The sequence below is a fragment of the Ailuropoda melanoleuca genome, chromosome 8, assembly GCF_002007445.2.
Source record: "Ailuropoda melanoleuca isolate Jingjing chromosome 8, ASM200744v2, whole genome shotgun sequence".
In the NCBI taxonomy this organism is placed as follows: Eukaryota; Metazoa; Chordata; class Mammalia; order Carnivora; family Ursidae; genus Ailuropoda; species Ailuropoda melanoleuca.
This window is the reverse complement of record NC_048225.1, coordinates 44,225,943-44,251,716: the sequence shown is the minus strand read 5'-3', so window position 1 is coordinate 44,251,716 and position 25,774 is coordinate 44,225,943. Positions and strand designations below refer to the sequence as shown.

General features: G+C 36.7%; 2 protein-coding genes across 13 annotated transcripts; one reads left to right on the top strand and one right to left on the bottom strand.

Moving 5' to 3' along the window:
• The first annotated feature begins 6,066 nt into the window (after positions 1-6,066).
• Positions 6,067-14,455, top strand: TMEM126A (transmembrane protein 126A). 2 transcript variants are annotated; one of them, XM_019797577.2, is made up of 5 exons: positions 6,067-6,207; positions 8,216-8,314; positions 11,795-11,988; positions 13,487-13,601; positions 14,226-14,455. In XM_019797577.2, exons 2-5 carry the CDS (start codon positions 8,223-8,225, stop codon positions 14,353-14,355), a joined length of 531 nt encoding a protein of 176 aa, XP_019653136.2. In that variant the 5' UTR covers positions 6,067-6,207; positions 8,216-8,222; the 3' UTR covers positions 14,356-14,455. The 2 variants fall into 2 exon arrangements, with proteins under 2 accessions (XP_019653136.2, XP_019653137.2); XM_019797578.2 differs by having other exon boundaries at positions 6,080-6,183.
• A 4,241-nt stretch (positions 14,456-18,696) lies between these two features.
• Positions 18,697-23,549, bottom strand: CREBZF (CREB/ATF bZIP transcription factor). Of its 11 annotated transcripts, none has more exons than XM_034666210.1 (4): positions 22,216-23,549; positions 20,760-22,007; positions 20,018-20,132; positions 18,697-18,982 (listed from the first exon to the last, which is right to left on the bottom strand). In XM_034666210.1, the coding sequence occupies exons 1-2, from the start codon at positions 23,286-23,288 to the stop codon at positions 21,992-21,994; spliced, it is 1,089 nt and encodes a 362-aa protein (XP_034522101.1). In that variant the 5' UTR covers positions 23,289-23,549; the 3' UTR covers positions 18,697-18,982; positions 20,018-20,132; positions 20,760-21,991. The 11 variants fall into 11 exon arrangements, with proteins under 11 accessions (XP_034522101.1, XP_034522103.1, XP_034522102.1 ...); XM_034666212.1 differs by lacking the exon at positions 20,018-20,132 and having other exon boundaries at positions 20,760-20,828; positions 21,930-22,007; XM_034666209.1 differs by lacking the exon at positions 18,697-18,982 and having other exon boundaries at positions 19,355-20,132; positions 20,760-20,828; positions 21,563-22,007.
• Between the last annotated feature and the right edge of the window lie 2,225 nt (positions 23,550-25,774).

The following is a 25,774-nucleotide window of genomic DNA, read 5'->3' as shown; positions in this document are numbered from 1 at the left end:
AATGGTAGAAGACTGAAAGCTTCTTCTCTAAGATGAAGAACAAGGCAACCATGTCCACACTTGACAATATTAATCAATATAATACTGGAAGTTCTAGAAAAAGTAATTAGGTAAGAAAAGAAATTGGAAAAAAAAAAAGTAAAATTATCTCTGTTCTCAAATGACATAATCTTATATATAGAAAACCTAAAAATCCCAGGAGGGAAAAAAGTGTTACAACTAAAAACAATTTCAACAAAATGGCAGGATACAAAATCAACACACAAGAATTAGTTGTGTTTCTCTACAATAACAATGCCCAATACAAGAAAGAAATTAAGAATACAATCCCATTTACTATGGTACCAAAAAGGATACAATACTCAGGAATATACTTACCCAAGGAGGTGAAAGATTCAGACTCAAAACTACAAAACATTGCTAAAAATAACAAAAAAGACACTGGAAAGACCCCTGTGCTTGTGGATTGGAAGACTCATTACTGTTAAAATGTCCATATGACCCAAATTGATCTACAGATTTAATGCAATCACTATCAAAATCCCAATGGCATTTTTTATAGAAATAGAAAAAAAAATCTTAAGATTCATAGGAACCTCAAGGTACCCTGATTAGCCAAAACATCCTTGGAAAACAAGAACAAAGCTGGAGGCCTCACACTTCTTCATCTCAAAACATAGTACAAAGCAACAGTAATTAAGATGATGTGCTGTTATAAAGATAGATATATCAACCAATGGAACACAACAGATAGTTCAGAAATAAACCCTTGCATATATGCACAAATGATTATTGACAAGGGTGCCAAAACTACGTAGTGGGAAAAGGATGGTCTCTTCAACAAATGGTGTTTGGAAAACTGGATATCCACATACAAAAATAAATAAATAAATAAATAAAGTTGGATTTTTTCCATACTCCATATACACGACTAACTCTAAATGGATTAAAGACCTAATATAAGACCAAAAACTACACAACTCCTAAAAGTAGACATATAAAAACACTTCAATACATTGTATTTGGCAATGATTTCTTGGCTATGACATCAAAATCACAGGCAACAAAATAAAAGTAGATAAATGGAAGGACATCAAACTTAAAATCTTCTACATGTCAATGAAGCAATTAACAGAATAAAAAGGCAAACTATGGAATGGGAGAAAATATTTATAAATCATACATGTGATAGGAGGTTAATCCAGAATATATAAGGAACTTCTAAAACTCAATAACAACAAATAAATCCAATTAAAATGTGGGCAAATGACTTGAATAGACATTTTTCTACAGAATATACACAAATGGCCAGTAAGCACAAAAAAAGATGCTCAACATCACTAATCATCAGGGACATGCAAATCAAAATTACTATGAGACGTCCTCTCATACTCATCAGGACAGCAACTATCAAAAGAACAGAAAATAATAAGTGCTGGTGAGGAAAAGGAGAAGTTGGAACACTTATACCCTGTTCGTAGGAGTGTAAAATGGTGCAGCCATCATGGAAAACAGTACGGAGATTCCTAAAAAAAAAAAAAAAAAAAAAAAAAAAAAGAAAAGAAAAGAAAAGAAAAGAAAAGAAAAGAAAAGAAAAGAAAAGAAAAGAATATCACATGATCCAGAAATCTCACTTCTGGGTATGTATCCAATAGCATTCAAAGGAGAGTCTTGAAATGGTATTTGCACACCCATGTTCATTGCAGCACTACTCACAATAGCTGAGTGATGGAAACAATCCAAATCTTCATGACTGAATAAACGGATAAAGAAAATGTGATATATACATATATATACATTGGGATATTATGCATTCTTTAAAAAGCAGGAAATCCTGTAATATGCTACAAAATGGATGGAAATTTGCTAAATAAAATAAACCAGTCACAAAAGAACACATAATGTATGATTTCACTCATATCAAGTGTCTACAGAAGCCAAGCCCATAGAAGCAGAAAGTAAAAAGGTGGTTACCAAAGGGTGGGGGGAGTGGAGAGGAGTAATTAGTATTTAGTGGGTAAAGAGTTTAAATGCTACAAGAAGAAAAGTTATAGAGATCTGTTGCATGACACTATGAATATACTTAACATTACTGAACCATTCATTTAAAAATAGTTAACATGGTAAATTTAATGTGTTTTTCACCACAATTTTAAAACTAAGGCTAAATACTTTGTAGAGTTGGAAAAAGTATGAAAGAAATCACGACCAGAAGATTTGCATTCTAAGAAATGTTAGAGAATACTTCAAGTAGAAAGAAAATGACACCAGATGGGATATCGATCTATAAAAAGAATGAAGAGTACTAGAGATGGAAAATATGTGGATAAATATGAATTTTCTTAGTTCTAAAAATTCTTTCAAAGACGAATGAAATAAAAAATGGTAACTATGTATTGTGTGGTTTATAATATACTTAGAAGTAAATGTATGATAATAATAACATAAAGACCAAGAAAAAAAGTATACTGTTGTAACACTCTTTTACCGTACATAAAATGGTACAATATTACTTGAAGATAGATTATGGTAAGTTAAAGATGTTGTTACAGGTTTAATTGGGTCCCTCCAAAATATATTTGCAAGTTCTAATCTTCCGTACCTGTGAATGTATCCTTATTTGGAAATATGGTTTTTGCAGATGTGATCAAATTAAGATGAGGTATATTGGATTAGGACAAGCCCTTAATGAATAACTAACTGGTGTCCTCATAAGATTACGGAAATTTGGGTACATAGACACAGACAGAGAGAAAATGGCCCTGTGAAAGCACAAAGACACAAGGTTAAATGCCATGTTAAGACAGAAGAAGATATTGGAGCAATGCATTGACAAGAGACACCAAGTGCCAACAAGGATTGTCAGCTACCACCAGAAGCTAGGAGAGAAGCATGGAACAAATTGTCCTTCAACACCTCCAACAGAAACCAATCCTACCAGGGGCGCCTGGGTGGCAGAGCGGTTAAGCGTCTGCCTTCAGCTCAGGGCGTGATCCCGGCATTCTGGGATTGAGCCCCACGTCAGGCTCTTCTGCTATGAGCCTGCTTCTTCCTCTCCCACTCCCCCTGCTTGTGTTCCCTCTCTCGCTAGCTGTCTCTATCTCTGTCAAATAAATAAATAAAATCTTTAAAAAAAAAAAAAACCAATCCTACCAATACCTTGATTTCAGATTTCTTGCCTCCAAAACAGTGAGCAAATAAATTTGTTGTTGTAAGCCACCCAGTTTCTGGTATTTTCTTACAGTAGCCTGAGGAAACTAAAACAGATGTATATTACACATGCTAAAGCAATCATTGCAATTATTAAAAAGAACTGTAGCTAATAGGCCAGCAAAATGAATAAAATGGAATAAAAAAATTCAATTAGTCAAAACAAACCAAAAAAAAAAAAAAAGTAGAAGGAAAGGGGAATGTAAAACAGATGGGAGAAACAGAAAAGATATTTCAAGATGATAGATTTTTAACTCTGGGATATAAAAATCATATAAATATAAATGGTCTAAACACCTCCTTCATTAAAAGTCAGAAACTGTCAATTTAGATTTTAAAAATCCAGTTATATACTACCTATAAGAAGTCTGCATTAAGGCGCCTGGGTGGCTCAGTCAGTTAAGCAGCTGCTTTTGCCTCAGGTTATGATGCCAGGGTCCTGCTCAGGGGGCAGTCTGCTTCTCCCTTGCCCCTCCCTCTCCCCCTGTTCCTGCTGGCTCTCTCACTCTCTCGCTCGCTCTCTCTCTCTCTCTCAAATAAATAAATAACATCTTTTTTTTTAAAAGCCTGCATTAAATATAAAGACGCAAACAGGTTAAAAGCAAAAGGATGGGAAAAACTATGTTATGTTAACACTAATCAGAAAAAGCTATTGTAGTGGTTTTATTAATATTAGGAAAAGTAAATTGAAAAGCAAAAGAGATTACCAAGAAATAAGAAGGTTATTTCATAATCATGGAGGAATCAGTTTATCCTAAATGTTTAATCATTTCATGTGGAGCTTCAAAATACATGAAGCAAGAGCTGTTAGAAATGAAAGGAGAAATAGGAAAATTTCCTTAATAGTTGGAGGTTTCAATAACCTCTCAGTAATTGATAGAACAAGTTCGTAGCAATTGAGAAAGGATAAAAAAGTCTTAAACAATGCTATCAACCAACTTGTGATAACTGATGGTTTAGAACACTTGGCACAACAGCAGCAGCATATACATTCTTTTTGATCATATATGGAGTGTTTATCAACATGGACCAGAATCTGGGCTATAAATATCAACAAATTTTAAGGGATTCAAATCATACAAACTATATTCTGTGACCACAAGGGAATTTAGAAATCTGTAACAGAAAAGTACCCCCCAAAATTGCAACTATTAGAAAACTAACACACTTCTAAATAACTCATGGGTCAAAGAAAAAAGCAAAGAGAAATTAGAAGGTGTTTTGAACCAAATCAAAATAATAAGCATTTCAAAACCTGTGGGACACAGTTAAAACAGAAGCTGGAAGGAAATTCATACCACTAAACACATATGTTAAGGGGGAAAAAAAAGATCTCACATCAAATGACCTCAGCTTCATCCTTAAGAAATTACAAATAGAGGGGCAACTTAAATCCTAGGTAGGAAAAAGAAAACAAATAATATAGATCAGAGCAGAAAACAATCAAATTGAAGACAGAAAACAACAGGAAAAAAGCAATGAAAAAAAAAACTGGTTGCTTGAGAAAATCAAACAAATAATAAACCATTAGCCAAACTGATCAAACACTAAAAAAAAGATACAAAAGACAATTAACAAGAGAGATGTGACCTCACTACAGATTCTACAGGTTTTAAAGGCTAATAAGGAACAACCTAAGCTAATAATTTGAGAACTTCGATGAAATGGGCATTTCTTCTTGTCTTGTGAAGAACTGATTTTTTAATAAAATCTCAATATACTAAATTGCTTTTATTACTCCAGAATGACATGCTATAGATACTGTACAATGAACATTTATAAATTTCAAAATAAGCTTCAAGCCATTAAAAATTAAATTGGAATAAGATTATAAAATGGAAACAAAGTATTCACATGCTCACGGGCACATGTTATAGTTAGCATCTTAATAAACCGGTTTTTCTCAAACTGTCCCTGCATTTACCTCGGAAACTTTCGAGTTGGGGCATATGCTGCCTTTCTTCCTCGGAATCTGAGGATCTGTTTTAATTTTCTGGTTTACTGACAAGCGACGATTTGACATTGGATAAATTCCTCGCAGCCAAAGGAGTTTTGGGTGCTCTTCTGCTCACCTCGCCAATGAAAATTTCCCCCTTTACCTGGAATACCACTTTCTCCTTGATAAAGTTCAGTGATTCCCAAAGTAAACTTGATAAGCACTTTTAGGATCCTCACAACGTTACACAATAATCAAGGTGAGTGTTACCTCCTCCCCGTCCCCCGTTTTAGAGATAAGAAGCTGTGGGGATGAGAACTGAGAGGTCTTCAGACGCTTGTTCCAAAACTTTGGTTCTCAGTTGTTCTGACTTATGAAACCACTAGCTCCCTCGCTCTCTAGTTTTTCTTTCACCGCATTCACCCAAACCTGTTTTTATAAGCAGTACTTGGCAGGGCACGAGCGATCCTCAAAAAAAACTCTTGCTTACTCTTGAGGGGCTCAGAGTGTGGTCAGACAGTTAGCCAGATTATAAAATAGCACAGGGAGTTTAAGATGCTAGGGAGAATAAAAAACCGATGTAACAAAGAAACCTCAGCTTCTTTTCGACTTTTTTTTTCCATTGAGTACCCATCGTATGCCGAGGGCTGTGCAGTTTCCATATACCCCATATGTCAACACATGAGGTAGGCTCTATCGGCCAGGAACTGGGGTAATGCGTCCAAGGTAGGTTTTCCGTGAAAGGGGTAGGAAATCAAAATTTCACAATTTCCATAGGCTCAGTCCTGGAAGACAGGGGTAGGATGTAAAGTGTACCCTCCGCGCTGGCCGAAACTCCTCGCCCACCAGCCCAGCACTTCCCTCGGCTGGAAGCCCCTACGCAGGAAGTCGCGGGGTTAGGCAATCTACGTCCTGGGAGTCCAATCAGCGGCAGCGCCCCCGCGCCTGCCCGACTCGAGTCACGTGTCAGCCAAAATGGCTGCGCTCAGGGTAGGAGAGTAAAGGTTGGAGTGAGCCCCGGCGTGGGAAAGCATAAGGTACTGCTGTGAGGAGAGCATAAGGTACTGGCATCCCGGGAAAAAGAGTAAATGCCCGGGTATCAGGAGAAGCACAGCGCAGTGACATGCTGTTCACCAGCCGTGCGGGAATGAGATCCCGGGACTGGGTCGGAAGAGGGGGAGGGGAGACGGCACCTACCATCTCTTCACTTTCCACCCTAGAAGAAAAGATCTTATATTTAAGTTAATCCAAGAGAAAAAAAAATAAACGTCTGCGTTTGAATTTAACCCAGGTTTTACTGCCAATATCCAGAGTGACCTTGGCCTAACAATTTTTAGAGTCCCCACTTGACTCATTGTCTCATTCATAGTTAACCTGAGGGACGTGAGCTGGCTAACGCAAAAGCCTTTTGAAATGTCTGTAGTATTTAAAAGTGGCATTATCTTGGATTAGGACTTATTATTAATGAGAAACAACTTACTGCAGGCTGCCGTGTCAAACTTCTACCGAATTAAGGGAGACTTTTAATAGCTATACCTTAGAAATAGTTCACAGAACTCGGAACCTCGCCAATATGCAGAGCATATAACAGAAAACTAGTGATAGCATTAGGCAGGACTGAGGAAATAACTTCTTCTATTTCAGACATATACACCGTACACTTTCTCTTTATATACTGTATTTATGTGTCTCTACACACACACACACACACACACACCTGCCTCTAACATATACTCCGTACACTTTCTGAATATACTGAATTTATGTACACACACACACACACACACACCGGCCTGCAACACATAAAACAGAATCATTCACAGCTTCTGTAGGGCAGAGATTGTGTCTGTCATGGAATTGCAACCAAGGCCCTCAAGAAGTTTGAGTCCAGAAAACCTAGATGTAAATTTCTAAGTCTACTTACTAATTTTAAGCCTAAGGATATGAAATCTCACTTAACATGTTCCCAATGATCTCTTATATCTAACAGGTACCCAGCAATAAATCAGTGTTGTAAATTAATCTTGTAGCAAATTGATAACTATGAAAATCTAATTTCATAAAACCATGTTGTATTTTGCTGTTGTGAACTTTTGCTTTGCTTAACTTTGCTACCCTGAAATCTTGTTTAATGAGCTAAATATTGGATTAAAACTCACCATTCACCTTACTCTGCATTCATTCCAACCACTGCAGGGATCAAGAAACTACTGGCCAATTTGACAAAGACCATGTGTGATCTGCAAAGCCTAAAATATTAACTATGTGGCCCTTCAGAGAAATTTTGCTAATTTCTACTTTAGAGTATACCAATAAGTGAAATTGGTAATATATTTCTTCAACCTACTAAATAATACCAAATTCTTTTCCAAAGTGGTTACACCCAAAGTGAGTACCATGTACACTTCTACCAGCAGCACATGAGGGTTTCAGTTACCCCACATTTTTGCCAGTAACTGAAATTGTCAGGTTTTAATTTAGCTAACCTAGGTATGGCTATCTCACTGTGTTTTAAATTTTTTTCCCTCTTTATAATGACGTTAAGCGTATTTTCTGTTTATTGGCTGTTTGTTTCCCTCTTTGTGAAAGTACATGTTCAAACCTTTTGCCAGTTTTTCTGTTGGGTTGCCTGCCTTTTTCTTGATGATGTGCACTTTACATTTTCTGGGTACTAAATGCTCCTTTGTCAGTTATATTGCAGATATTTTCTCCCACACTGGCTTATCTTTATAGTATCTATTGATCAATACAAGTTCTTATTTTTAATACTAGTTTTATGTTCAGTGCTATTTGCAAATTAAGAAATATGTTAAGGGTTATAAAGATACTCTGTATTTCCTAGAAGTTTTATGGGTTGTTTTTCACGTTCTGGTGTCTGTTTCACTTAGAATATATTTTTTTGGTAGGTGAGTATGCACTGATTTTTCAGATTATGAATCAAACTATAGTTAATTTTTTAAATGAAATATTTAATATTTAATGGTATTTATAAAGCTTTTTATAAGCTTTTTATAAGCCTTTTGTTGTTTTTCTGTGGATATATATTATTGAAAAATATTTTAATTTAAGGCTCAAGATGGAAAATCATGAACCAGATGATACTGTCAAGGAGGACTTAATTTTCAATATCATAACCAGAAAAATTAGCCAACTCCCAGAAGCAGAAAGGTAAGATTCCTTCTTAATTTAAAAATATTTTTTACCAGGTGGATTTTCAGTATTGGTTCATTATCTCACATTTATTTGGTTGAATATAAATAACATAGAACATCAGAAGGAAACTGAGCTTTTTCTTGCCTTATTGAGAAAACCTGAGACCAAGAAAGATTAACCATTTTGCTTGAAGATGAGGCTAGACTTCATCATCATGTTTTCGGATCTAATTATATGATCATTCCCAGTTATTCCATTTGACTTAGAGTACTGTGAACATTTATCGACTCATCTAAACAGACCTTTAAGATGGCTTTTAAACTGTCTTGTCAATGCATTTCTATTATTATGTCTAACGGTACAAGAGAGTGCTATGTAACACCCATAACTAGACAACGAATACCAGAGAAATGGGATCACGGCTAAAAGATCTTTATCATTAAACAGAAAAAGGCTATATGGGAACCATACTGATCTTTGAGGACAACACTGAGTCATCTATAGTGCACTTCCTTAGCAAGAAGACTCTCAGACTAGATTCCATTTAAAGAGAAATTATGAGGCCAAAAAGGATAAAAAAAAAGAGGAACCAGCCTAGGGAGGGGTTGGAGGGACAGTATTTCAGGCAGAGGGGTTGGCATATGCCCACAGGCTAGCAAAGAGTTGATCATATCTGAGGAACCAGAGTTACTGGAAGTACAGGGAAGTAGGCATAAGGTTGAAGGAACGGGAAGAGTTTTAAGCAGGGAGTAATATGATCCAGCTAACATTTCTAAAGAACATTCCAGTTGCTTTTGGGAAATAGATTTAAGGTAGGAGAGGAAAAAAAAAAAAGACGACCAGTAGGAAAACTCACACAGTAATCTTGGTGAAGTGGGGATGGTACGGGTTTGAAGGATTTGAAATACATTTTGGAATTTATAATCTTACTGCCCTAAGTAAATTCCAGTCTTGCTGCCACTTACCCTCTCAACAAGAGAGAACCTATAAACCCAGGGCAGCAATAAGAACTTGGTGAGATTTCATAAGCTGTATGTCCTACAGCTCTTCCCCTACCACACACACATTGTACATCCCTTGTTATTTTCCTGAGGTAGATAACAAACTTTTCAAGTACAAGAGGGCCTGTGTTGGGGCGCCTGGATGGCTCAGCCCTTAAGCATCTGCCTTTGGCTCAGAACATGATCCCAGGGTCCTGGGATTGAGCCCCGCATTGAGCTCCCTGCTTGTTGGGAAGCCTGCTTCTCCCTCTCACACTCCCTTGCTTGTGTTCTCTGTCTCTGTCAAATAAATAAAATCTTTTTAAAAAGGTGGGGGGGCCTGTGTCCATGGTTCCAGGTCAGTAAGGTAGAGCGCCAGACAGACTGACATAAGGAATAGAGTAGATGGTGGCAGCTTTGAAAAGAGCAGGCTGTATCACTGGTACTTTGACCAAATTAGAATGGAGAAGCAGTGGGGAAATAAGCTGGAACTGCAAAGTAAGCTTTAGTTTGGAAGTAATAAATTGCTCTCAAACACTGGCATCTGAACAGAGCAGATGAGTGTCTCCTTATCTTTGCCTTAATTCCCTATTTTCCCATGTTCCTATTTTTTTATCCTTGTTATCCTAAGTTTGAATCCTCACCTCTTCTTGCCTTATCATTTGATATGCTTAATAGTTATTTGAAAAGTCCTTAGGTGTAGAAACTTTAATATCAAACATCTCACTTTCTGAACTACAAAATAATTGTATATATCATATATTTCATTGCCACTTGTTAAATATGATCTTATAGTTCATGTGTTTCATTCATGTGTCTAGTTGTATTAAACGTGTGTGTCTTGCCAAACATTCATGAGTTTCCACTTTTTTGGAAAACTGACTTGCAAAGGAGCTGTTAGATAACAATTTTGTACTTCCTGAATTAACTAAAAAATGTGACTCTAAGCCACAGGAAATTAAAATTTGGGAGACCATAAACTTTGCTATTCAGATTCTAGTTGCACTCCTTTTTATTTACATATAAGTTTTTAAAATACTTCACATCAGTATATAACATATATTCAAAATAATTATGTTAATATAGTAATATATAAAAATGTATATGGGCAAACTATTTACCTTTGAGCATTTGGTTGCTAGGACTAAAATGGAGATAATATGTATTTCACAGGATTGTTATGAAGATAAAAGTATCTCAGAAGTGCTCAAGTTTCTCATTCCCTCAGTGCCCATAAAAATACATAGGTCTTTCACATTCATGTGTTTTCTTTTGTTATTGATAGGTTCTCTAGGCTCTCCTCACTTTTTAAATATTATCTTGTGTACCCGAAGTTTTTAGACTGCCACTCTCTTGTATTTCCATTACCATTTCAGTAGATTTCTTTTTTATCTCATGCTCACATGTCTTTCATCCTCCAATAATAAACTATGAAAATACTGAAGGTAGAAGATAATTTTTTGTGACTTCAGCATCAAGTCTGCTGCATGTAGTAGATGCTGAATGATTGAATGACAAGCACCATTATGATTGTAAAGTGACAGGTAAGAAAAGTAATGCTTTATACAATTAGAAAGCTCAGTTAGGAATTCCTAGAAAAGCTGTTTTAAGATGAATGTTAATCATAGAAGTTAGGGGGGTATTGTGTGGCTAGTCTGGCTAAATAATGAGTGTTGTAGATGGCAAGGCAGGTGGTTAAAAAAAAAAAAAGTGGTAGGCTGAAGAGTTTGGAGTACTTTCAGTATCTAGCGTTATTATTTTTCCAAAACTAAAGAAACTAAAGAAAGCACAGAACGTGCATTTTAAAACTCATATACACCTTGTCTAAAAACCAATTCTACCAGTCAAACATTAATTTATTCATTATTTCAGTGGATTGTTGTAAAGTACCTAGCATATAGTATCCCTTAAATGTTAGTACTCCTCCACCCCCCTATCCTGACTCTAATGCTTCAGGGTAAAGTGGAAGTGAAACATAATTTACTCCACCTTACTGAATGCCTTTTAGGTGTCAGGTGCTATTGAAACCAAGATGAATATATCTTTGTATCCACTATCTTCTAGTTACTTACTTGAAGACTAGTGGGGAAGCCTGACATAAATCAGTGATTGTAAGATAGTACCACCTTATCATCTGTTGTGCTAGACAGGTAAGTATTGGGTATTGTGGGTGCCCAAAGGAGAGGCATTCATATCAGACTCTTCAGAAGCTCTTCCCTGTTACAGTTGGGGGGAAATTTCTATACTAGTATCTTTTGCAGAACTGCAAAATACATTTAGCAAAATCTGAATGTATCACGCTATCCTTAAGTGTTGACCAGTTTCCCTTTAGGTTGAAAATCTGTACGTAAAACATTTTAAAAGATTTTTGTTTTATGGAGCTATAAGGGATAAATGTTGTATCCTGTTATTCCTAATGTCCTATTGAATCCTATAACATATACCAGAAATGTTGCACAGCTCACAGACAAAATATAGTACCTCCCAAAATTTTCTCTTTTTTGTCACCACTCAGGAATCTGTTGGAACATGGATCAACATACGTTGGACTTAATGCTGGTCTCTGTGGTCTAATAGCAAATAGTCTTTTTCGACGCATCTTAAATGTGACACAGGCTCGTATAGCTGCTGGCTTACCAATGGCAGTGATCCCATTTTTGACTGCACATGTATCTTACAAAGGTTTTGTAAGTTTACCTCTGAATACAGGTAAGTTCTGTTTCACCGTCACCAGAATTTGCTTTAGTGTATATAATTTGCACCTTACGTTAACCCTTCCTTAAATATTAACATCAGGTAGCTAGCTATATGCTGTTATTGTAGTCAGTGCAGGGATAAGACTGAAACTTGCTAGCTTGTGTAAAGTGGCGGCTCATATCAGCAAAGTCTTCAGTACAAGTAAAATACACATACATGGCAGTTCTAAATACTTTCCTTTTTCTAACTTACCTTTCCCACAGTACTTAAAGTAGGAAATATTTGCAAACTTAATGCTGACTGCCTTACTTTTAAAAAAAATTTATAGAGAAGTCCCTCAAAAGAGAAAACACTTATAGGAGGAAGAGTCTATTTACATAGTGAATCTCTCAAAGCACTAAATGTATGTACAAGAATTATCAAATATATGGAGACTTGACTTTTGATAGTTTACCATATGTGGAGATATTGCAGATTTGCCAGACTACTGCAATAAAGTGAATATTGCAGTAAAATCAAATGATTTTTTGGTTTTCCAGTGCATATAAAAGTTGTGTTTACAATGTTATAGTCTGTTTAAAGGGTGAAATAGTATTATGTCTAAAAAAACCAATGTACATACCTTAAAAAATATTGCTAAAAAATGCTAACCATCATTTGAGCTTCCAGTGTATGGTAATCACTGATTACACATCATGATAACAAATATAATAATAATGAAAAAGTTTGAAATATTATGAGAATTAGCAAAATGTGACCGAGACATGAAGCGGGCAAATGCTGCTGGGAAAAATGGTGCCTACAGACTTGACCAAAACAGGGTTGCCACAAACCTTCAATTAAAAAAAAAAAGCATTATCTGTGAAGGGCAATAAAGGGCAGCACAGTATGGCTAATCACTGCTTTCACATAAAAGTATTATTACCACAGATGATGGTGGGATGAAAGAAAGACAGTCCATTTAAATTCTCTTAAGTGCTGTTCCAAATTGGTTTAAACTGGATGAGTATTTTGCCTGACTCCCCATGATCAGTATAGAATTTTTATGATCTAGGGAAACCTACCACCCAGTGAACTGAACAAACTGAGTAAAACATGTTATTAACTTAGCTATTTTTAATATAGCTTACACTAACTTGGAAATGAATAAAAAATTTTATAAAAAGTCACACTATATAATGTAAAAACATAAGATGAAGTACAAATTATTTTTTAAAAATTCCCATGGGTTATAAGTTTTCTACAGACAGAAAAATATTAGCTCAGGTTTGCCAATACAAGTGCAGAAATATAAAAGCAGTACAAACTGAGATTAAAAATCTGCTGTCAGTTATTCCTGGCTATTTTAGGTTATCTGTACATATAATGATACCTTCGAAGATGCCTTACAGATTTGTGTTTGCTGCCTAAAAAATTGAGTATCTGTGACACTTTTAAGATGACCTTGTATTCTTTATATCGTTTGCTTGACTATCATGACCTTCATTTTCAGAACTGATTTATTTCCTAGGTGATTTGAATTGTGAAACCTGTACCATAACACGGGGTGGATTGGTTGGTCTTGTTTTTGGTAGTCTGTACCCTATTATCTTGGCTATACCTGTGAATGGTGGTCTAGCAGCCAGGTAAGATTGTTTTCTCATATTCAGTGAAAAACTTCAATATTTAAGTGATTACCTAGAAAATGCACAAATTAAAATAGCAGATACATTTTCTGCTTTTAAGGTAATGTTTTTTAATTTGAAAGGGTTAGACTTTTTTTTCTTGTAATATTACTTCTCAAGAATTTGAAAACAGTTCTAGAAGTTGATCCCATCATACTTCTTGCATATGTAGTTTAGGTTCTTTAACTTGTGTACTGAATGCCAACCACAGAGCTACAAACAGTACTATGCCTAACATGATAGGTAATTATATGCTCAGTGTTCTTAGAGTTTGAGCAGTTCCACTAAAGGAAAAGTCCATCACAAAATGTTTGGCTGTAAGCCAGTATAATTCAGTTATTTTCTGATAGAACTCATATCAATCTAAGCTGTTTGAGCCTTCAGAGGTGAAATGGAGAAAGGGACAAAAGAAAACAAAAACACAGTTTTAAGGACCAACAGACATCAAAGAGAATAACTGAATTAACTTAATCTTTACCTAAACTACTTTTATCTTAAGACTTCTGGGGTTAATATATATTGTACATAGGTTTGCCATTTGATACACTATCTTTTCTAGAGAACTGTCTCAATGTTTTCTTATAGGTATGAGTCAGCCCCGCTACCAGAGAAAGGAAACATCTTAACTTACTGGACGAGGATTTCTAAGCCTGTCTTTAGAAAGATGTTATTTCCCATTTTGCTCCAGACTATGTTTGCAGCATATTGGATCTAGACAATATAAACTAATTATAAAGGCCCTTCAGTTACCTGAACCGGGCCTAGAAATTCAGTGACTGTTAAATGTGTACACAAAAATAAAATTGTTAATGTATGAAGAGTTTGGTGTATGAATAAACATAGACTTTTAATCACATGAGGTACAGTTCTGGGACCTATAACGTAAGGCTACACAGGGCAGCAACCAAAGGCTGAATACTAGTAAGGGCTACCCCCTTAAACAAGAGCATAACTTCTCTAGTTTGCCCAATATTCTCTTCTACTTTGCTTGCTCCACTCCTTTACATTAAGCATATTTTGGTCTATAACAGGAAAAATAACCATACGGCAGGTTTTACTGAAGACCTCATAAAGAATCCAAGCAGGAATGAAAATGAGAGGTGGGGATGAGAATTAGTTCACTACAGCAAATGCTCACTTCGTTTTCCTAATTCACTGTTTCCATAGGTATTATTAATCCATAGAAATTTACAACATATTTAACAACCTTCCTCCACAGAGGAATCAATTCCAATAGTCTTGAAAGATGGTAGACTCAGCTACAGCTGATACACTGACTGATATAGCAGATAAAGTGATACAATGATACAGCTACCTATTTCAAGAGTCCTCTTGTCTTTGGAAAGCTATATTCTTGGAAGAATGAGGCAAATTCTACCTTTGAAGCTTCCATTTAGTATGGGACAGTTTTTGGAATCACCTACCCAGGCCTCTTCAGCTTTGTGATGTTAAGCAAGTTAACCTCTCTGGTCCTCAGTTTCTTCAATAACCTCACTCAAGACTGGTATTACATAATATATGGAAGTTGACTAACACAGTAGCCAACATAAATGGTAGCACTTAAATGGTAGCCATACTCATCCTATTGTTCCTAGTTTTGTTTTCTGAAATACCGTAGTCTAATATTCCTTGTTTCCCAAGATAGATCATTTAAATTTTTGAAGTGACCTTTTGTGTTCCCCTTTGTAAAACTTATCTCAGTTCTTTAAACCATTTTCTTCTAAATCAGCATTGTCCAACAGAACTTTATGTGATGATGGAAATGTTTTATACATGACTGACAATATTGGCTATTAGCCATATGTGGCTGCTGAGCACCTGAAATGTAACTAGTCCAACTGGATAACTGAATTTTTAAATTAATTTAAATTTTTAGCCACATGTGACTAATGGCTATAGTACTGGCAATATAGATGTAGAGACCAACACTTTCTTATGAAATAAGCCAGTCATATGAAATAAAATAAGTGCCATCCCAGATCATATTCACAAGCATCTTAATTATTCCTTTCAAATACAGTGACATATCTGTTAAATACTCTTATTTATTCATATATTTTATTCTTATATTTATTCATATAATTACTACTTAATTATATGAAAGGAGAACTTAATTTAGCTTGTCACCTAGAAAAGGCAGCCTCGTAAATGAAACAGGTTTTCAGAGAGAAAGCAGTCCAGCTAAAGATTTTAAAATGCAAATGACATTAACAAAATATTTTAAATTTTTCAGAAAGCAAAGCTGATATTCAACAAGTGCCTTAAAATGTATTCCCCAGCAAATTTATATATGAAATGATCCCAATTAGGAGGCAAAAGAATCTATATTTTGCTGTGACTGTTCTCTGGGTTAGAGAATTAGGGGTGATTTTTCTTTTTCTTTCTGAATTTTTTGCTTTCTATAATGAATATGCTTTACTTAAAGCTCTCTGACCCAAACTTCTATCTACAGTCTATCATTTTTGTTTAAAGGAGAGTTCTACTTATCACAGCAAAGAAAAAAATTAGAAGTTAATTCCTGACTTCAAAAATAAGAAACCTAAATTACTAAATTAGACTCCTTAAAAAAGAATGGTGCTATCAACTTGGATAATTCAAAAGCCACTGACATAACTAAACTGGTAATTTAGTACAAATTGTTTTCTTATCCTGACACATTCCTAGCATCCATCTATAAATAGAACAGTTTTCAAGGGCTTCTGTAACCAAAAAAGATTCTTTTCTAGAATCTGTCCTCTGCCACATATTTTTTAAATCATCTTTCAATTAGTAAAAATGGGCAATGTACGCAAAAGACCATATTATTTTACATCTACTGCTACAAATCTACTTTACCAAAATTTTTGGTTGGGGGCAGGTAAATACATATAAACTTGCAATGATCTGTGTTACAATTTAGGAACAGTTATTTGTAGCTAAGACCTAAAGAACACTGCTTCAGTCATTGGAAGACAGTTTTTAATAGTTCAGTCATACTAAACAAATTAAATCAGTCTTACAATTTACTTGGTGTAGTTATCCAGCTTTAAGAAAGAGGTCTCATACTGTACTTCAGATATTAATTTGTAAACCCGAAACTATAAAACATTAAAAGCCAGAGGGGTCTGGGAAACTGACCTCGGTGGGTATACAGCAAAGATGCAAAATTCAGAGGCACAGGGTAAAGAAAAGTTGGGCCACCAATAAAAATCAAATCTGTGCATATTAACACAACTACACGGTTTTTCAAAATGCCATTAGATTGAAAATTAAGCAAAATAATTTTCAACAAAAATTATTTGGGGTCAACAAAACTACAAAAATTAAAGTCCACTGTAAACTGGTTTCCTTTTAAAAAGTGGGGAAATGGCTCTACAAAATCTTGAATGTATAAATCAGGGAAAGTTTGTAAAAAAGGAATAAAAATACTATTATCAGTAACCAAAGCAATGAAAAAGGCAAAGGCAAGTTCACAAGCAACTTTCTATTAACCTATGTATTTTTTTAAAGATCAATTTTTTTCTAATATTGCATGATTTATATTCCTAATGATAGTTATTTACTTTCTGAATAGAATTTAAATTATCTCCGGTTTAATTTTTCTGCATTTCAAAACAAAGTAAATGACCATTTGTAGTCTACGTCAGAACTGAGAGGAGTCTGGTATTATAAGACAGTAACAAGTGACTGCCAGAGGATTGAGATATTCAAGTTCAAATATGTGAAAAATACTGTGCTGGCCACACAAAACACTCTATAAGTTTCTAATGGAAGACCTCCCCTTTTTCATCCCTAGCTTAGATAGAAACTACCTGGTTTCTGAAGAAAACACAAATATAAACATTTGGGAGGGTCTCAAAACTTCGTATTGATAATGAATGTGGGAAGTATTTTACTGCCTATTCAACTTTCAAGAATCAGATTAGTTAGCTTCAAAATCTGATTAAATTAGTGAGACCTTAAACAAGTGAACTAGGTGATCACATGTTTTTAAAGGTGATTACTCATTATCAGTGAATCACTCTGTTCTATCAAAGGAGTAATTAATTGTCACCAACTAGTGTTAACACCAAATCTTTGGTTGTAGAATTACAACCAGCTGTAGTGTTTGTACTGTAGGAGCATCTATAGTCAGGCATAAGCCTCTGGACATGCTCTTTGCGGGCCGTGCATCACACTGACTAAATTTAGATTACAAGAAACAGAGTGGATTTAATAAGTTTTGTATAATATCATACAATAACCAAACTGTATAGTTATGATAAATGATCGTGGGCCAATGATTCATCCTACCCCTCCCACCTCTCTGATCTGCACACTTCCCAATGAGTCAATAAAATAAAATGACTCAGTCTAGACCAGATGAAAGAATGTATTAACATAATCCAACGAAAATGAAATAAAAACAATCCAGAGTTGAGTGTTTTTTCACACTTATAATAAACTGGAAAAATGTTTCAATTAAGTAAAACAACCATATTATGTGGGAAAAAAACCACTCCCCATCATCCAGAATACTAAAGCCCTTACATAACACTAGAGACATTTTAATATGTAACAGAAACTAGGATACCATTCATTAGAAACCTCAAAATAGTCAAAAAAGTGTCAAGTACTCAGAGAAAACTCAAGAAGCCAAAACGTCAGAATGCAAACATCCCATTACCCTGAATTGCAATTAACTACTCACATATTTAACCATAATCAATTTTTTCAAAGATACAACAAGACAAATCAATGCATCTATTTTAAAAAGACTACTCTATATAGTTAAGGACTTTACATTAACTTTTATATTTTACTCAGTAAGGTCTGCCTATACTTCAGATTAGCTCTCAAATTCCAGGAAGTAAATACAAACTCATGATATGCTTTGTGATCCCTGATGGCCTGTTTATGTAATTCTACTCCACTACATGTAATTCCATAGAATGTGATTATCTAAAGAATCTAATATTCCTTGATGAAATACTATAGTTCTCTTCTCCAAAGGTTACAATTTTTAAAAGGTATGCAAAGAACTGAGTATCACTCCCATGAAAGACAAAAAAAAAAAAAAAAAAAAAAATTNCAAAAAAAAAAAAAAAAAAGTATAATTTTGTTCCAAAATTAACTTAGTCTCATGTATTTCTATTAAGTCTTTCAAGGATTCCAGAGAATCTTTTCATATCTCCATTTCTGGAAAGTGAAATCTGGAAAGTGAAATCAGTATAGAAGTAATTTGGGAACTTGAAAATGGCATTCATTTTTTTCAGCAGATGCCAAATTTTTGACCGACATGGCTCCCACAATTACTTTGTTACCATCAGTCCAGTCAGTTAACAGGTTGTAGGAAAAGATTCGTTTTTGCAGACACTGCTAAGCTGTTTAAAGAGAAGAAAGAGAGATTAATTTAGTGATTACAAAATGCACAATATTTAAAATATTTTGAACACTTTTTGTCGGATTATATCAGAGGTGTGACTATATTTTAACAAACGTGGACTTTTTAGTTAGGACTGGTCAAGAAAGTGCAGAAACAGTCAATATGATAGAAATAGGAGGTCAATATGATGTGTTAGTTCAATTAATGTATGAATTCCTGTCACCATCAGAAGACAAATATCAAAAAGTTATCTCTTTACACTAATTCTGTATCATTTTGCCATAGAGGCAATGAGGGAAGAAAGAAAAAAAGGTTCCCCAAATACTAAGTTGTTTTCAACCTCTACAGTAAATAGAGCCAAACCTTAAAATTTCAAAACAATCCATATTATATTTCAGAAATCTCCTTTATCCAACTACTAATCATTCAGAACACAATTTTCTAAAAATAGTAAGACAACAGTTTCATATTAATCATAACTTTAATTAACAAGTAGTGAATAGGACACTTTAAGATATTGTTTACTACATACTGAAATAAACAGATCTGTTGTAAATTCAGAAACCCAAACATTTACAGTAAAATGTGCTTACACATAAATATGATCAAATTTATTTAAAGCCCGTTAGACAGGTCCTAAATACATGCAATACCATGTAAAAACAAGACCATGAAGTTGATGTAAAAAATGACAAAATCACTAAGTCACCAAAATTAGAAAAAGAAAAAAAAAAAAAGAGAATGAAATGGAAACTAAGAAAAGACACTTAAAACATAAGGAGCCTAACAAAGCAGCTTTAAAAATAGGCGATACTAATCTCCATTTTCAAAAGTTCTTAGTCAAGTATTTCCAAAAACTGCCATTTATAAAATGACATCCTAAAAATCTACACTTGGAATTTTCAAAGCATTCCAATTCAGAAAGCTTTGACTACTGTTTCTCCCCAGCCCCAAACTTCAAATAATGCAGGAAAAGCACTGACATTAGAAGAAAATATTCCAAGGGAATGGTATTTTAGAAAAACACACTTACTGCTTCCAGAACCTTTTAAGACCCACAGTCAGCATTAACAACAATCATTTTTCCTATTTTCATCCATTATTTTCCAATGTCATGTTAGAGATGAATAAATTCTTTGAGCCCATAACTGAAAGATCAACAAACCTGGTTTTATTATGACACCATATTTTTGTCATTGGTACTGCACAAAATTATATACAAAGAAATATATACAAAATGTTCAAGTATTAATTAAATTTCAATTCAAGGCTTCTGTTTCAAAAAGCTACATTTAACATATTCCATAGAGATAGCACAAATTAGTCATTTCAAATAATTTTTCCAACTACTTTTGGTTTTTTTTTTAATATATATATATATATATGTATAATTCAGTAGGCACTAAAAATCCATGCAGCTGCATTGTGAGGGGCTTGCTCCTGCACTTAGTATAAGCAGGTTCATCACTCCAGGTTGTGAATTTGGCTACTACCCATTCATGCTCAAGTGCAGTAGATGATTTTACAAAATATGCTGTAATGCACTGGAAACCAGAGACCGAGTTAGGTCTCAAATCGTGTTATCTAGCAACAAAACATTTACAGTTGTGCAAGAACAAGGATTCCATTTTTATAACCAAATAACAAAATAAAACATGTGTAAGATAACTTACATCTTTGGACTGCTGGAAAATACTTTTTTAATTATGAACATTGTAAAATAAAAGACAGCAGAAGCCCTGATATTACCTCTTTTTCCTCATTTCTTATACTACCTTTTAAAATAAAGCAGGAAATGTGGCCAGCAGCTGGTCCCGTCTCTTCTGCCCCAACAGCTGTATCCACTTTAGCACAAAGAAAAACAAGGATGCTAAATATGTATATACTTTATCAAACAGTGATGTTTCACAAAGAATTTCTTAATGCCTCTTACACTGAAGGACACTGTAACTCAATCTATACAACTGGACAATGAATAATACAGTACTTCAAGAGAAGAATATGCCCCATCTTTGGAAAAAGTGTCAATCATGTCCTTAAGTAGCCAGAACCACTCAATTTTCAAAATTATTTTTAAACAGGACAAAAACCTTTGAAATAAGGAGAATAAGATTCTTTGTGAAGCCTCACTTTACACGTTTTCATTCACATTTCACAACCTTCAGTACCTAATCATACACAAATTTAACCTAAAATTTTAATACAACAAAAGTAAAGGTGTTCAACAATTTATTTATAGTCAGTGATAGGGTAATCACTGTGCTGGTCCTCAAAGAAACATTTCATTAGCCATTCTTATTCCTCCTTCAATTAATTAACACAGAAATGCATGTTAATTTCCAACTTCTTTAAAGGTGAGATATTAAATTTTTTTTTACTCTAAATAGATTGTTTCTAGATCTCCTACTGAAAACTAAAAGGCATACCCAAATATTTAAGATATTTCTGTCATCTCCAGCAAAATAACTATCACATTTGTGCAAGCCCCAAATACTTATTGTCAACCTCTAAAAAGTTGCTCTAAAACTGGAATTCCAATTTGCACCTTGTACAACTCGGAACTTCCATTCAACTTCACCTGTTTCACTGTCTCCAAACTGTATCTCTATTAGCAGCTTTCAGTGTACAGTTGGAACCGATGTCATCCAAGGCCATGTCCACACTGGGGACAGAAGAGCTAGGTACACGCAAGTCTGAACAAGGGGACACATTAACAGCTATTTCAACCAGAAGAAGCATCTTAAAATACATTATTGACCAGCACAAGTCTGTTTCCAGGGTGGACAGGGCCCAAATTAGATTTCCCCTCCCACCTTCCAAAAAAGAAAAAAGAAAAGAAAAGAAAAAAACAAACCCACACACACACACACACAAATTGAGATGTTGCCCATTAAAGTAGACTAAGCAGCAGAGCATGAGCGTTACGTGAAGAGATGGATCCTTACCAGGTTGTGAGGCGGGAACGACTGTTCTGTAACCCCTACAACGGAGCCTGGCAGGAAGGAAATCACCTAAAAAAGAAACTGTCAGAGAGATTTAATAGTCACATGTTATCATTAGGAGTTGGTTACAGTGTCACATTCATGCTTTTAGCTAAACACTTAAAGATTCAATATTACTTTTTCCTCCTCTGAAATGTGTCCAGTGAAGATGTCCCACTAAGGTGTTTTACATGGTGTAAGGGAGTTGAAAGGGGTAAACGCGGATAAAGAGCAGATTACTTGACCCTACATTTTAAGAGAAGACGACGCCTTCCGGGCGCACGCCGAGCAGAACTCCACGGACACCTTATCCTTGTCCACATGAAGACACACTCCTCCCGCTGAGTCGTCCTCTTCCAGCAGGTCCTGCTGCTGCTTTCCCACGGGCAGAGCGTAGTCATGGTCACCGGCGGGTGAGTCTCTGAAGAGCGAGGTGGTCAGCCGCAGTCCCACGCCGCTCAGCCGGCTCAGCAAGCGAGCCAGTCCGGTCTCGTTGGCTAAGACGGCCCGTAGGTAGCGACTCTCCTCCTGCAGTGCCTGCACGCGCTTGCCCAGCTCCCGATTCTCGGCCCGCAGCTCCTGGTTCTCGGCTGCCAGACCCCGGACTCGACTTTCCAGCCCCATCACGTACTCCTTCTTCTTCAGCCGATTAAGACGGGCAGCAGCCGCCGCCGCCTTCCGGGGACTCTTTGTCGCCGCCTGGTTGTTGTCGTTGCCGCTGCAGCCGCCGCCGCCTCCTGGGGACTTTCTCCGCCTCTTTTCGCCGCCGCCACTGTCACTGCCGCTGCTGCAGCCTCCGATGCCATTTAATAGCCTCTGCAGCAGGTCAGAAAAGCGCTGCATCTCGGCAGCCGCGGCCTCGTCGTCGTCGTCCCCTCTCCACAGGCCGCCGCTATCGGAGCCTCCGCCGGACGATGAGAGAGGCCCGGGCGAGCTGAGCCCGGGCTCCAGGTGCCAGTCTGGTTGCCGGGGGTCCAGAAGATCTGCCAGTTCCAGCCCGGACAGAAAGTCCATGTCCTCCGTCTCCTCTCCGGGGACGCTGGCGATCGCCTCCTCCTCCATTTCCTCGGGCGAGGGCGCGCGCACGGCCACGCCGCCGCGACCCCCCCTCCCGGCCTCCAACTCGCCGTCGTCCCCGCGCGGCTGTTTGCGGCCGGGAGATCCGGCCGCCGCCGTCTCTTCCTCCTCTGCCGCCGCCGCCGCCGCCGCCGCCCGGGTCAGGTCCGGGGGCAGCAAGCAGGTCGCGGCCGGAGCCGGGCTCTCGCTGCGGGTTGGGGAGTCGCTGCCCGAGGCCGCCAGCAGTTTGGTCAGGCTATGCCTCATGGGGCCCAGCGGCGGGCCCACGTAGGCCCCGGCCCCTCAGACCGGGCCTCGCGGGCCCAAAGGACCCCAGACCCCAGCGCGGGGGGCCAGGAAGCTGGCCAGAGCGAAACAGAGGGGAAGGTCCGCCTCACTTGGCTGGTCGACCCCCCGCGCTGAGGCGGGGGGGAGGGATGGGAGACCGAAGCGGTGAGGCCCTACGATGACTCGACCGCGCCACCCAGACAACGGCCTGGCCGGAAGTCAGTCGATCTCACCCCAGCCCCTCCCACGGCGTTTCGCGCTCCACTGGGCTCTAGTATCGCGAGAGTTCATGAGGTCTGGAATGGGAGTAATTTCAGATTTTCCAGTGATGTCATAGTCCGCAAGCGGCAAAAATAACAAATCCTGAATTAATTATTGAGAGACGGTCTACTCTCTCCGCCCTCGCTTCTCAAGCGTCCGTATTCAGGTTTGCACTTCAAGTGAAACCACTCTCTCTCAGAATTGATCTTTTAAATACCAAATTTATGAATAATCTTAAAGTTAACCTGCATTTCCCCGGAATTTTACGACTGGTGATCAGATACCGGTTGAAATTGCTCCTTTCCCCTTCCGTTTGTAATGCAAGATCTTTTCACTCAAACACAGAGTGCTGGGGGGAAAGAGGTAAATAAGTTAAATCATTCATACATAATTTTTCCAAGTTTTTATTACAATAATTTTATTAAAATGTCTAAGCCGTTTCTGTGTATTTTCTAAACAACAACAAAAACATGGTCTTGTCCTTGTCTGTGATAGGATTGCAAACCCATTTTGTGTGTTCTGTAGTGGGCGTGGTCGTGAGTATGTGTGGGTGCGCACATGCGTGCCAGTGTTTTTGTACTGCCGCTACCTCACGGTGTGTACTGCTGGTTGTGTTAACAGAGGACATTTCGTTGAGTGAATCGTGAATGTGACTTTTTCCTGTTTGTTTTATCTGGTGGGGGGGGGAGAGGGCTCACGAAACTGACATGCTTTTTCTGAAAAGGACTATTACCGGTTTCCCAATAGAATATTTTCTGGTTTTTCCTGAATGAGCCTGATTTTGTTGCTGTTTTTCATCTACCGGGGTAAAAAGAGTACCCTTAAAATCCCTGTGGTCAGGATGACAGCCCTGTTCTTTTCTCTGTTGTGTTGGCCGTCTTATGAACGTGCTTAGTTTTGATAACCACAGGTTTTTTAATTTTTTTTTTATATTTTATATTTTGTTTATACTGGTCAATGTTTCAGGGTCATATTTTCTTTGACATCGACTTTACTTGAAATCATAAAACAAATTCTAATTTGAAAAATAGATATTGAAGTGGTCTATGTAATAGAGGCAAACTCTTCTTACAACTGTGGGGTTTCAACTAAATTTCTTCCAAGTCTTTAGAAATTTCAGAAGTTTCTTCCCGTTTAAGTCTTGTGACAATGCTGCGGTCTCTTCTCCATACAAAGAGATAATGAGAGATACATCTCTTATCAGGTAGAGTATATAATTTATTGAAATGGTTTTAAAATAAGGTTTTATTGATTCATTTTAAAAATGCTATCTGAAACATATTTTCCTAATTTAACCACAGTAGTATCTGTGGCAATTTCTAATGGCTTGCATAAGAAAATTGCCATTTGAGGGACGCCTGGGCGTCTCAGTTGATTAAAGGTCTGCCTTCAGCTCAGGTGGTGATCCCAGGGTCCTGGGATCAAGTTCTGTGAGGGCTCCTTGCTCAGCAGGGAGCCTGTTTCTCCCTCTCCCTCTGCCCCTTCCCTGCTTGTGCTCACTGGTTCTCTCTCTCTCTCTGACAAATAAAATCTAAAAAAGAAAATTGCCATTTGAGATGAATATGTTAGGAAGTGTAAATACAGAATATGAAATCTGAGATAATGATTCCCAAAATCAGTTGTATGAAATACTACTCAGGGAGTAATGAATATGTAAATTACCTAAAGATTGGTCCGTAGGTCTGTGTAACATTGGATGTCAAAATTCTAGCAATCACCTCTAGTGGTTCTAGTAATAGTTGGACCATAATAACAGGGTCTCTAAATTTAAAGCCCATAGAAAATTAAAGTATCAGTCTCTTTCTCTAGAAGCTTTACTGCATAGGAAATTGCTTCACGGAAGTATTCTAATGTTTTTAATAACCACAGTTTTTTATCTGTGTATAATAAAAAGATATATATCAACTTTAAAAATTTCCAAATATTTCACAGAATATGTGAAATAGTACAGTATCCACACTAATTCAGCAATACTACCTAATATCCAGACTCAACAATTCAACAATTAACATTTGCCATATATGCATTACCTGTTTGTAAATGTTTGTAAAATATAAATTTTTTGGCTGAATCATCCCAAAGTTGCAAGACAAGACACATCACCCCAACATACTTAAGTATATATCTCTAAGAATAAGAACATTCTCTTTCATAATCTTTACACTTATCAGGTCTTGAGAAAATTAACAATCATTTACTAATAT

What these genes read in the sequence shown, in the direction of transcription:
- TMEM126A (XM_019797577.2), top strand. Translation starts at nt 8,223, where the DNA reads ATGGAAAATCATGAACCAGATGATACTGTCAAGGAGGACTTAATTTTC. An exon ending in CAACTCCCAGAAGCAGAAAG is followed by an intron (nt 8,315 to 11,794) that starts GTAAGATTCCTT and finishes GTCACCACTCAG; the next exon opens with GAATCTGTTGGAACATGGAT. An exon ending in AATGGTGGTCTAGCAGCCAG is followed by an intron (nt 13,602 to 14,225) that starts GTAAGATTGTTT and finishes GTTTTCTTATAG; the next exon opens with GTATGAGTCAGCCCCGCTAC.
- CREBZF (XM_034666210.1), bottom strand. Translation starts at nt 23,288, where the DNA reads ATGAGGCATAGCCTGACCAAACTGCTGGCGGCCTCGGGCAGCGACTCC.